The sequence below is a fragment of the Nymphalis io genome, chromosome 1 (genome assembly GCF_905147045.1).
Source record: "Nymphalis io chromosome 1, ilAglIoxx1.1, whole genome shotgun sequence".
NCBI lineage: Eukaryota > Metazoa > Arthropoda > Insecta > Lepidoptera > Nymphalidae > Nymphalis > Nymphalis io.
Window position 1 is genome coordinate 8,555,898 of NC_065888.1, and position 13,303 is coordinate 8,569,200.

Below are 13,303 nucleotides of genomic sequence, written 5' to 3' on the forward strand. Positions count from 1 at the left end.
TTTTTACTCTTTTTTTAATTTTATTACACCAAAATATACGTAAATCATCACGTTACCTACTCCAAAAAGATTTTGCCATAATAATACATTAAGCTAAGAATAAAGTGTGATATATGTTTATTTTGCATATTTAATTTATTTTATAAGATCAAATACTATTTATGAGATTTTAAAAGTTTTATTTAAAATAAAATTACCTATTTTTTTATATAGACAAATTAAAAGGTTATTTACTTTGTGCTTATCATTATATAGAAGAAAAAATGTCAATTGTATTTTTAATTAAAAACGAAAATGTTATACCTTGTTCACTTTTAAAGATAATTAATAAAACTTAAAAGTGACTTATCATGCAGCCAATGTTTTTTTAAATTACTAATACATGTTATAGTTGTTTTAGTATATACACTAAGTTACTCATTTGGGCATATTATTTATAATTTATTTATTTGTTTTTAAAACAATAACATATTGTATCAGATATATTAAAGTTCACCAATGTTATTAATATATTACATTATGAATATTTAATTATAGTAAGAAATATTAATTCAATAACTTTTGTGTGAATGTGTAAGTTGTTAGTAAATATTTTATCTTAAAAGTGTATAAGGTATAATAATCAATAAAACACATTTTTGTTTTCACGATCTTTAGAAGAAAGAATGTGTGATGTACCAGATTCTTAAATAAAAATATAAATTATAAAATTGGGATAACTATGTTGTTAATCTGTTGACTATTAAATGATTATTTTAGATATATGAATTTTATTTAATGAAATTAAAAAAAAATCAATAAATTGTAACTTTAATAAAAATATAAACAGTATGCATAGATTAACTATGATTAATATAACTCAGGATTCACTGACTTACAACAAACTAACTCTCTCTCTCTTATACTTAATAAATCTTGGTAAGTTTGAATTTGCAGTTTTTACCAGGGCCTTGTAATCTTTTGGTAGATTTTTCTGTTGTCTTGTCTGAAACATTAATCATTTCATTTAAAAGTAATGTCAATTTACTAATTTTTAAATTTAAAGACTCAATTCGGGCGAATTTAAAGGGTAGAATAGAGGTGGTAAAGGTATTTATATATATAATAAGCATACCTTAATTTTTAATATAGGAGCTAAAACTGCCAATTTCTCAACTAATTGAACTTTAGCGGCTAGCAGATCAGTTTCGTCTTCTGCATACATGTCAACCAATGTGTCTATGGCCTCTGCTAGTACCCAAACTTCGTTTTCTTTGTGTGCCTGCTCTAATATAAATTCAGTGATGCAGCATATCACTTCAGAAGTGGTGTCATTTAAATTATTAATTAGTAGCAAGGCTAAAATTCCAATCATCCGAAAAAGATTTGCCCTAATTGCAGGTACTTGGCATTCTTTTATTCCTGTTAACATTATCTGTAAACAACAATAAATGATAATAAATCAACAACATCAATAAATTAAATAATACATGAAATAAAATTGGTAATTAAATTAAGGTAGATTATCTAAAACAAATTTGTAGCTCAGATGGTCCAGTGGTTAGAACATGTATATCTTAATCGATGAAAACCCAGCAATTTACTACATGTCTTGGATGAAAATCTTCCACATATAGCCAACACCCATTATAGAGAAGTGGTGGAAAAAGCAAATCCAAACCTCATCAAAAAGAAAGGAGGATTTTTTACTGGTGGTAGAGCTTTGTGCAAGCTCGTCTGGGTAGGTACCACCCACTCATCAGATATTCTACTGCAAAACAGCAGTACTTGGTATTGTTGTGTTCCGATTTGAAGGGTGAGTGAGCCAGTGTAATTACAGGCACAAGGGACATAACATCTTAGTTCCTAAGGTTGATGGCGCATTGGTGATGTAAGCGATGGTTATCATTTCTTACAATGCCAATGTCTATGGGCGTTGGTGACCACTTACCATCAGGTGGCCCATATGCTCGTCCGCTTTCCTATTCTATAAAAAAAAGACCTTTGAAAACAACAAGCTTTTTTTACACAAATTAAATTTTATTTATTAATTGTTCAACATACCTCAATATCTGATAAGGCTAAATCACTGAATAAATTGCTTTCACTTGCTATTTTGACTCTATTTACATTTGTTATTTTATTTAAAGCTGCTCTCATAGCAGCTGTTGCAGCTTCCAACAAGTCTAAATTTTTTGAGTTTTGTTTAAATGCAAGTTTTCCGGCTTCGACCCAAAATCTATAGATACCATTTATTCCACCCAGATAATCAGTTGGTAAGCCTAACAATAAATTGTTCATGCAAAGAAGTGCTCTTGCTTGAAGATTATGTATTCTGAAAATATAAAATTTCTTAAATGTAATATGTAATATATAATTATTTTTATCATATTTTAAAGATATCTTACTTTTTATGAATTGACTGTGTTTCCTCATATTCACTTAAAATCATAAGAACATTTTCTGGAGGCAACTGTGTACGAGTCCATACTTTATTCAATATATCTATAGAAATCAAGGCTTCCAATATAATAGTTGGTATTACATCTTCATTAAGAAAACTTTCTTCACCATTGCTGGAGATGTCATCGGCTGTTTCTTCATCACTTTCTGATGAGTCAGGTCCTTCCGTAGAACCAACAACCTCTCCTAATAACCATAGTATTGTAATAAATTGTAAATTTAACTCAAAACTCTATTATTAATACTATGAAAAATTAAATTGTTATATGATATGTTAATAATAATAAGTAATTAAATTTAGTACATTTTTGAATGAAGTCCTACCTTCACAAGAGCAAATATTAGCAATTATTTCAACAGCACACTTCTGGCTCTCCAAAACATGTGCGACAGATTTTATTTCAGTCTGCAATTGTAGAGCTTCCTTTCCTTTAAGGGCTTCTACTTTTCCTTCTTCATCACCTAAGGGTACACTACTTGAAAGTTGATTGCAGGCTAATCTATGATCTACCGACAATGTTTTTGCTAAAACTGCAAAGATTTGTGTCATAACATCAACTGGAAGAGCATCAATGTTGGTTCCTCCGGCAGTTATGATAACACCTCCAGCAAGTGTTTTAATGAATAAGGTTGAAGGATCGCTACTTTCCAATAACAATAATTCTGTCAATTGCCTTTCTGAATAAGATCTAACTTTGTCTTTTGCTAATGGGTTGTCCTCAACTACTACAAACAAACACTGCAGTATAGCAATAACAATTTCTTTTCCAAAAACTGATAAATCCAAATATCTTGGAAATATGTCTAAAAGTCTTGAATTTCCCACATATTTTACAGCTAAATCTGAAAGATCAATATATATGGTAGTAAAGCACATTTTAAACTATAATTTTAATATATACAATAATAAACTTTATATAATTCATACCTGAACTTTCACATAAGTTTAACAAGAGATTTGTGCATTGGACCATTGTATCCATGTCTTCATCTTTAGTTTTAGAGCTAACATCTGGACTCCAAGATTCTGCATACTATTAAATAACCACAATTTATATATTGGAAGAAATATATAAAATTATTTCAAGCAACTTATTAAAGATACTTAAAAACTTAATAAATAACATTACTTGATAACTTTGTATGGCAAGCCCGTCTGGATAGGTGCCACTTTCACTTCATCATTTTATATTCTACTACCTAACAACAATACTTTACAAAGTTGTGTTCCAGTTTGAAGAGTGCATAAGCCAGAGTAACTACAGGCACAAAGGATATAACCTCTTAATTTCAAAGGTTGATTGAGCACTGACGTTGTAAGGGATGGTAAATAGTTCTGTCTATGCCAGTTCTATTTCAAATTCAAAAACCTTAACTAGTAAAAATAAAAATCATAATTTGTAGTGTACATACCTCATGAAAATAACAAATCAAAGGTGTCATAACATCATGTTCTATTAAAAGATCACACATATCTAGGCTTACAGTAGACATGTTTCTAAGAGAACCAGCAGCGGCATTCCTTATTGACGATGCCGGATCGAAAAGAAGTGGTGCTACTATCTTAACAATTCCTCGATTAATCATTTGCTCTAAGCTATCTGGGCTTTCTATCAGCATTGCAAAAGTTTGAAGACCACAATACTTCTCCTCCACATTAGCAGTCTAGAAGAATATAGAATAATATTATATTCAATGTAGATGACCATTGAACTAGTTAGTAAAAATATGAATAATAAGTACCGCTAACCTGAATTTGGTCTATCATAGTTTGAATTGCATTCTCTTTAGAATCAACAGAAATTTCTTCATCGTTACAAGTAGATTCAATGTTATCACTTTTATTTACTTTCCTTTTTCTTATTTTACCCATATTTAATGTTGCGTACAATTAATGAAAACAACGTCGTATAACCTAGAACGCGTAAGATTGCACGCTGTTATGACTTAAGATATAGAACCAGACACAGTCGAAACTCAATTATCAATTGTAACAACTGACGTGAGACGTCTGCGGAGTGCGACCTGAAGTCAATGAAAATGTCAGTGTCAGTATTGATATTATACAATAATGACTACTATCTATTTTATTAAATTTTTCATTAAATGATAGCATTTAAACATTTTTTAATTTTATAGAAAAAAACCGAATTAGCTGATAACATTAAAGAGTCGTACAAGATAATATTATAATATTTGCTTAGTGTATTTTTAAATGCTTGAAAATCAGTAATATAACGATTATCTCCAAAGTATTTATGGTATTAATTGTATATTGGTAGCGTAGACAAAGAAACTAATAGACGCAATGAAGATTTCCTTCTCATTTACACAAGAAAGAGAACGCAAATTACGTTACAAATGGTTTAGCAGAGATAGAATTATCAAATCTTTTGTCCCTTATTGCGTCACCAGTTTTAAGTTAAAACTACTCAAGTAGCGAAATAAACTTAACAGTTGGTGCGTTCATTTTGTTTTTTTGTTTAATTTTCGCTTCTTTTTATGTTAGAGAACGATTCTAACCCAGTGAAAAGGCTGAGGAACAATCCTTATATCATATCGATGATTATACAATGGTGCGATGTCGTATTACTTCATGTTAAAGCGAGAACGAGAAGCAATAGAAAATTACAGGCGTGTGTTTTCACGCGTAAGTATGACTATTTTGTCCCTAAATATCCCGATTTTCGATAAAAAATATCGACTCGTCGACAATATAAACAAATACGGAGTCCAATAATAACCTTAAGTGCTTCGTTATATGTAAATATGTTATTTTAATTTATTTGTTCCCCTATTTATAATTTCCTAACGACAACATTATTTAAAATTCTTCATGAATTTATAATATTATTAGATTCCGAGTCAAGAGGTTAACATAGAAATATACGTGGCAACCATTCTTTATAAATAATTGAATTGAGTGTTTTAGATTTCAACATCTGAGGAGAATGCTAATCCAGTACCATATAAAGATGCTGAAGTACTATTGATAATGGAAACAAAAACAAACAATGCAACGGTTTTTAGGTGTAGTAGGAAAACAAAAAAATATTTTAATTCAAAAAATGTATAAAAAATTTTAAAAAGTAAAACGTAATAACCTTATTTTAATTAAATCCTGAAAATTATTTATCTCCCAAAAAACAGGGAATGCAGTTACTATGGCAACATTATACGCACACTTGACAAACTATCTCTGTCTCAATCGCGGTTTCACAGCCCCTTGGTCTATTTGATTCTCTGTGTACGGGAGAAGCACAAGCTTAAATATGACAGTCACAAGTCAATTGGTACTAACAGTGCAACACTGTGCAATATTTACGCCAACACAAAACATGTTGGTATGAATCAGTTAATGTATTTCGTAGACAGAGAAACAAAGTTTAGTTTCTCTGTCTACGATGTATTTACATGGTAGTTCTGGCACTTGCCGCTAGGCGAACATTAATATTGCTTTTAGTAATTGAAATAAACTACTATTATATTAGTTTATATTAAGAAACTTGTAATTTATATATATTTTTAATAAAAAAAATCCTTAATATTATATTCAATAGGTATGTATTTATAAGGAAACTTGTTACACTGTGACTATTTAATAATTGAACAGTTCTTTTGCGTGTGGTCTAATAATTGCATCTTTATTTCTGACTCACTCAAATTAATGCTAGTAATGGGCTGAGTATTGGTTTTACAGAAAACGAAAATTCAGTAGGATTTCTATAGTTTCATAAAAGACAAATTTGTGTATGTGGAGCGCATTCAAGATACTCTTGCGCCTCCTGACCTCATTTTGTTAAAATAATTAACAGAAGAAAGTGATTAAACATTAAGATATTTCCTATAACACGTAATATATTGTATTTAGTCTTGTTCATGGATTAATTCGCTGTGTACGTATTAACTATACACAAATAATTCACTACTTTAACTGATTTGACATGTATTGGCAAAGCAAGAAATGTGAAGATAATGAATGCTTTCAATTTGTTTTCAATAATCATAATAGCTACTTATTACAAATCAAAGACTATAACATTTTTGCCATTGATAATATTTGTTTTAAATTTATTCGTTGGTCAATATAACTTGAGAGTTTAGTGATTTACTATTATTCCGAACTTGGCCGACTGGACTTGGATGCTATAAAATAAATGAAATATTGTTTTTTTTAAAGAAGATGGACCAATGGATATAAACTATTCTAACTTATTTAAATACAAAATTTGAGTCAAATCGTTAGAAACGTTTCTGAGATACGCAGTGTATACTATTTATATAATTACAAGAGTTGTTCATTTAATATTATAAAAGTTACTACTTTGTAAAAACAATCAGATCATGGAATCGCGAGTCACGGCTCGTCTAGTTATCTTAGCAGCATGATCTTCATCTTCAGCAGAGGCAACTAACTCCCGCTCCCGCTGCACATCCTGCTTTAGCAACATTACTTTTTGGCAGAAAAAACTCACCGAAAATGAGGTTTGTTTTGTTAGACAGGGGTATTCCGTCTCTTTTTATCAGAAACATGTGTAGTATTACTTCGTTTATTCAAAAAAGACTATTTTTACTATTCCGTCAATAACAAACAAAGCCTTAACTTACTGCTCTATCAAACAACTAATTGAAGAAGTGTATCACAATCAGCGAAATAGATTGATAAAGACCGATTTTGTACTAACAGGGGTTCAACCATTTAAAGATGGATTTTCAACTCGTGCTGCTTGATAGCTCACACCAGCTGAAGCTGCGATAAATTTTACTCCATTTCTATAATCAGCATTTTTTAGCTAAGTCCGAATAAATAATCTTCTATACTGTCGACCACTACTAGCGAATATAAAAAGTGCGACGTTTAAATTTGTATTGTCACAAAATTTGAATGAAACTGCCTTAAAATATATTTACTTACTAACCATGTGTGGGTTAAATAATGTTAATGTAAAATAAATTAATCTTGTAATTATGGGTATAATTGCATCAAATGAAGCCAAGAAATATTTTTTTTATTGTATTTACAGATAATGCAAAATATCGAAAATATAAATTAAAACATTTTATTCCTGACGAAACAAAATGTTATATTGTATAGTCCAGAAAGTTAGTATCTCTACATATACGAGCAAAGTGAAGGGATCAGCGCGGCGGTTCCTTTGAGCGACGACGTCCGCTTGCTTCATTTACATAATCATACGTTTCAAAACTTGGTATTGGATTTCTTGGTTATAATCTTTTCACGTAGCTTAGGCACGGTATAGTTGAGGATTTAACGTTTTTAAAGATATTGTATAGTAAACCGTAACAGCCTGTGAATGTCCCACTGCTGGGCTAAAGGCCTCCTCTCCTCTTTTTGATGAGAAGGTTTGGAGCTTATTCCACCACGCTGCTCCAATGCGGGTTGGTAGAATTCACATGTGGCAGAATTTCAGTGAAATTAGACACATGCAGGTTTCCTCACGATGTTTTCCTTCACCGTAAAGCACGAGATGAATTATAATCACAAATTAAGCACATGAAAATTCAGTGGTGCTTGCCCGGGTTTGAACCCACGATCATCGGTTAAGATTCACGCGTTCTTACCACTGGGCCATCTCGGCTTTTTTATAGTATTTTTATGTATAGTAAAAACAAATAGGATTTCATTATTTATACGTAGGTAATTAATTCGTTAATACATGTATTTACCAGACTCTGAAAGTGAAAAGATTTTTCTTTCAGCCTTTTGCCATCCATAGAACGCCAACCATCCCGATCTTGGGCAGTCCGCATCCATCCCGTACCTGCCTATCCCTACCACCTTGTTTACTGACCCGCCCGTACACGACCACCGGTCTCGGGGATATATGTTGGTTTGCCATAATTTTGGTGTTTTCAATGTTCATCTCGATACCTACTTATCTTGAAGAATCGCTCAGGTTGTTTAGCATCTCTTCCAAATCCTGCAGAGTCTCCGCCATGATGACAATGTCGTCGGCAAATCGCAGATGTGTAATGTGTTGGATATTTATATTAATGCCGCGTCCCTTCCAATCAAGCGTCTTGAAGACGTCCTCCAATGCATTTGTAAAAAGTTTCGGTGAGATTACATCTCCCTGTCTTACTCCGCGATGTCTTGTACTCTGATCTTGTATTTGGACGGTCGTGGTTGCGGCTTCGTACAAACACTTCACCACCTGGACATACCGACAGTCAATTAGGCATCTCTGCATAGATTCCAGAAAAGCCCAGGTCTCGATGGTATCGAAGGTTTTTTCGTAGTCCACAAACGCTAGGCATAGAGGGTGATTATATTCATCGGTGTCTGTATTATTTGCCTAAGTGTGCATATGTGGTCTACGGTACTGAAGCCTTTTCGAAACCCAGCCTGTTCAACGGGTTGGAAGTCATCGAAATATGGCTTAAAAGTAAAATGGGGCGGTAGTTTCTCAGAAGAGCTTTATCACCCTTCTTGAAAAACAGCACCACTATACTTCTGCTCCATGTCTTCGGTGTAATACCATTGTGGAGAACGGAATTAAATATGTTAGCCAGCTCTCTCAGAGCTGATGTGCCTCTTGCTTTGAGAAGCTCTGAGGTAATTCCATCATCTCCTGGAGCCTTGTAATTTTCCAAGTTGTCCGAGAGCAATCCTAATCTCGCCCAAATCGATGTCGGGAAGATCGTCTGATAGGTTACGTGTCAGTCTGGCTCGTGGGTCATCCGCACTGTAGGTGTCAGATGGAGGTACTCGTGAAATGATTATAAAATAAATTAAAAAAAAAGATTAGTAACACAAACCGCAAATATCTTACTATTATACTACCTAGTTCCAATTACTAACTTACTAATGACTATGTAAAAGTAAAAACAGTAGGTTTTTTTTTTGTTTTTCTATAAATTCGGGTTCATTTTCTGACTTACCTATTTTCATTTGTTTCGGAATTCAACATGCGTAAAATGAAATTTAGCAAATGCAATGCAATATAAAAAAATATTAATAATAATAATATAAATACATGTCAATTTATATACAAAAAAATAATGAAACAGAGATCAATAACGCGATCATTAAAACATTGTCGTTAATGTTCACGTACCTATGTTTGTGTTAGTGTAGTTTGCTTAAAATTAAAAAATGCAATACAATAAGACATATATAAATTTGGTTCAAGGTTTTAATATAATTCTAAGTCCAAATGAGTTAATCAATATCACAGGTCGAAATATAAGAAATGCATAATTACGTCACTAAGTGCAATTGGGGTGCGGCGCGGCGGCGGCGCCCAGTAGCCGCCTCTCGAGCTTTCTTCATAAATCAAAAAGTTGTTTTTGTGTCTTATCGACGGATAATAATCGGCAGTGGCTACTGTACCGCCGCATGAATTGCGGTCCCTACTCACACTCGGATAGATTGAAATCACCTTCCTTTTAAATTTAATAATAATTTAAATATAAATGTACCTACTTATGATATATTATATAAAAATTATTAAATATTTGTTCTTTCTTCATACAAGTTAAGCATAAATTGAGCATGTAATGTAATGCAATAGTGTTAAGCCAAAAATGACGCAAACTGGTATATAAAGCGGTAATATTAAAAGACATAGTTTATGATGAGCATTAAGTATTCATAGTCTTAGCATTTTCATTAGTGGTATAAACGCATTAAGAGATGGACGTGCCGTATGCGCGTCGGCGGCACGGCGTGTCAGCACATATACTTCGTCTAATTGCACCCCCGCGGAGTGATGGATGGACCGACATCCCCGTCCCTCACACCACACCCCTCAAACACCATGGCAAACCCCATAAGCACAAGGGTTGTTCCCAGAAATTCCATTATCGTCGGACTCTCTCGTCTCGTTTCATTTGACAATTCATCGTCGGTTACAATTTGTGGGGAGCGTTTTCGAATTCCAGAACAAATGCACTTAGACTTTAAAAATTAAAACCATTATTGTTCTATACAGTAATAACAAATAAGTGCAGGTACAGTGTTGAAAATTCAACAGAATGCATTAAAAAAAAACATTTTTAAACCAATAATTTCGCTAAATTTCCTTAATACTGCACTTTAGTATAAACCTGTCGAATTATTTAATAGCTATGGACTTTCTTTATTCATTCCATATATGTCACATAAAATAACATTTTAGAAAGTAATTAATATTTATGTACAATAAAATTACTATAACAATATAGAAAATCAGGTAGGTCACCTACCTGTTAGGTACTCTACTTTTTATTTTATCATAAGATTAAATCATTTCTATTGGTTTTTCTCAAAAATATAATTTCGTAGAAATAATAAAAATGCAATTTTATAGTTATACGGCGGGTTTCTTATATTATGTGTTTATACTTTTTTATAATTTTTCTCCTTTAGCAATATAACCTTACCCATAAAATAATGAAAATTTAAAATCGAAATTGTTTTTTTTACAAATCATTACAAATTGAATAGACAATAACAAATCATACACTAGTAAAATGTTTTTGTCTCAAGTAGGTATGTAACTATGCATCAATTACTTTAATAAGGATTTACCGGTGTAAAGCTCTGATGTGCAATATAAAAGGGTGTGCGTATTGATTACAAGCATCGAAAGTAATCCACCTTTTCCGTTCAGAATAATGGAAAGGAAATTAAAAAAAAGGTCAATATTTAGACAGAACTTATTATAGTGCATACAACCGGACGCGATTGGGTTCGCTGTCGGCGCTAATAAAGTTAAAGAACAGGATGAGATTTTCGACGGAATCATGTTAAATCCTCTCTACTAAGTTGTCAAAACAATAATTAAAAAAACATATTTTTTTATTTCATTCGAATGTGATCGATTGAATCGAAAATCAAGCGACTTATTCAAAGGCGCTCCAATTTCGCAATGAATGGGACTGAAGCATACTTCCGTTGTTTAATCTGAACCTTTTTTAAGGACTCTTTTTTAGGAGTACCTAAAAGATAGTTAAAAATAATGAGATTCTGAGGAGCTTGTGTATACTTGTCCGTTCGTATGTCACATTCTATTATCCCAGTTCAAGATTTAGTTCCTGTTAGAATTATATTCTAATTATGATTATTGAAATCTCCGCATTGAGATCGTCAGACTTGGGTTTTGTGTATTTTCGAAGAATGTGTGTATATTTGTATGTATATATAATTATATGTAATAAAATAAATATCCATCCAGTCATATAAATATTGTTATAATAATGTACATTCTAATGCTACTTGCTTTTTAGTCAATATGTCAAATCGCACTTAGTCGTTTTATTTATCTCTCTTTTTAATAAATAAATCAGATCCGTTCTTACTTAATAAAGGCTCAAATCATTTTTATTTGCAATAGGTACTTTAGTCCGAACGTGGGTATATTTGCGACATTAATAATATGTAACCCTCCTCGCTCAAATTATGTGGCTTAATGGAAAAGTTAGGTAAATACAATTACTCGCTAAGGGTTTGTTTTCCACCCTATGGCGCCATATAGTCGCCCTAAAGCAGTGGTATGTATATCCGACCAAATAAACCCGTCGGATGTCTTTCGTTTGTTCGTTTGCCAACCTTTATATTATTTTTTTAATCTAGTGATGTAATAAAAATTGTCAAATTTTATTTCTCATAAAAAATGTCACTTTATATAAACTTCATTAAATAAACAACTCAAACATCTAAAAAATCGTAGACAATAATATTCTTTCTCCTATTTTTCAACTGTGATAATTCTTTCAAAGTTTACTTTTGGCTGATAATATTTCTTCCTTTATTTACATTAAGGCAATGATTCCGGGTTTATTTACACAAGTTGATAGATAAAATGCGATAGCGTAGCGGCGCTCTTGTCATGAGAAAGAAAACAAAATAAATAAAGAGATCCGGCTCTTAAGTCGACTGTGTAACACCAGGGGTAGCTTTGGTAAAGCAAACATTTACGGCACACTGAAATTAGACAGTTTACGAGTACATAAAATTAAATTTTTGTTAACTAAAATAGTTGTTAAAAAAACATAGTTAAAAAAATATTGATCACAATAAACAGTGTAGATACTAGATACACGCTCCGACGGCACCGTATTCGGGGTAATGAAAGCAGTCTGCTAAATAAATCAATTTCGATTTTCGAAGCCATTCCCCGCGGCTGATCGAGCTCCCTCGACGTCGCTCCCCCAATTTGTTTGCGGAAATTAACAGAAAATCTATACATACCTACATTATACTGCCGCAATTGTTAAGAATTGATTGAAATGTCGTTTTCGGTTGTTATTTATTTTATTCAAATTATTTTATTTTATATATTTGCCAGCCATTATATTGTAGGAGAGAAATGGTATTGGTAAAAAAATTAAACAAGTCCTAACGAGCAATGCGCTCTAGAATTTAGAAATTTCCTAGAAAGTGGCCTCCTCGAGATCGAACAAACTCCCGCAGTGTTGTGTTACGGCCGTACGGCGCGCTGCTCGGTACAAATTCAAACCAGTAATTTGAATATGGAAGGCGGCCAGGCCCCGACTTCTACTAGCTCGTTAACGAACCCTATTCGGAAACGGCTCCTTGGATACCGATCGTTAAAAATCACTAGTTAACTACTAGTGATTTGAAATTACGCATTAAAATTGATTTTAACTACGTGGTACTTGTAACAAAATAAGAGTACTTTTTATTTATACTGCATATTTACACGGTAACAAATAACAGCATTATAATGATAACAAATGAAACGTTGATGTTGTGTCTGTCACATAATCACATCTAAATGTAAACTGCATGTTCCTAGAATGTCGGAAATAGCGCTTCCGAGTAACACTCAAATACGATGTCTTGTCTCTCGTCTCATGTTTTTATTTATACTTAACATCTTTGAATAAATTCAAC

The 13,303-nt window shown here is 32.3% G+C and overlaps 1 protein-coding gene across 1 annotated transcript; it reads right to left on the reverse strand.

The window, feature by feature from the left end:
- Window positions 1–793: 793 nt before the first annotated feature.
- On the reverse strand, window positions 794–4,442 carry LOC126771024 (HEAT repeat-containing protein 3). The gene is made up of 8 exons (XM_050490715.1): window positions 4,193–4,442; window positions 3,856–4,107; window positions 3,371–3,476; window positions 2,767–3,285; window positions 2,388–2,628; window positions 2,044–2,314; window positions 1,115–1,414; window positions 794–985 (listed from the first exon to the last, which is right to left on the reverse strand). Exons 1-8 carry the CDS (start codon window positions 4,313–4,315, stop codon window positions 875–877), a joined length of 1,923 nt encoding a protein of 640 aa, XP_050346672.1. The 5' UTR covers window positions 4,316–4,442; the 3' UTR covers window positions 794–874.
- Between the last annotated feature and the right edge of the window lie 8,861 nt (window positions 4,443–13,303).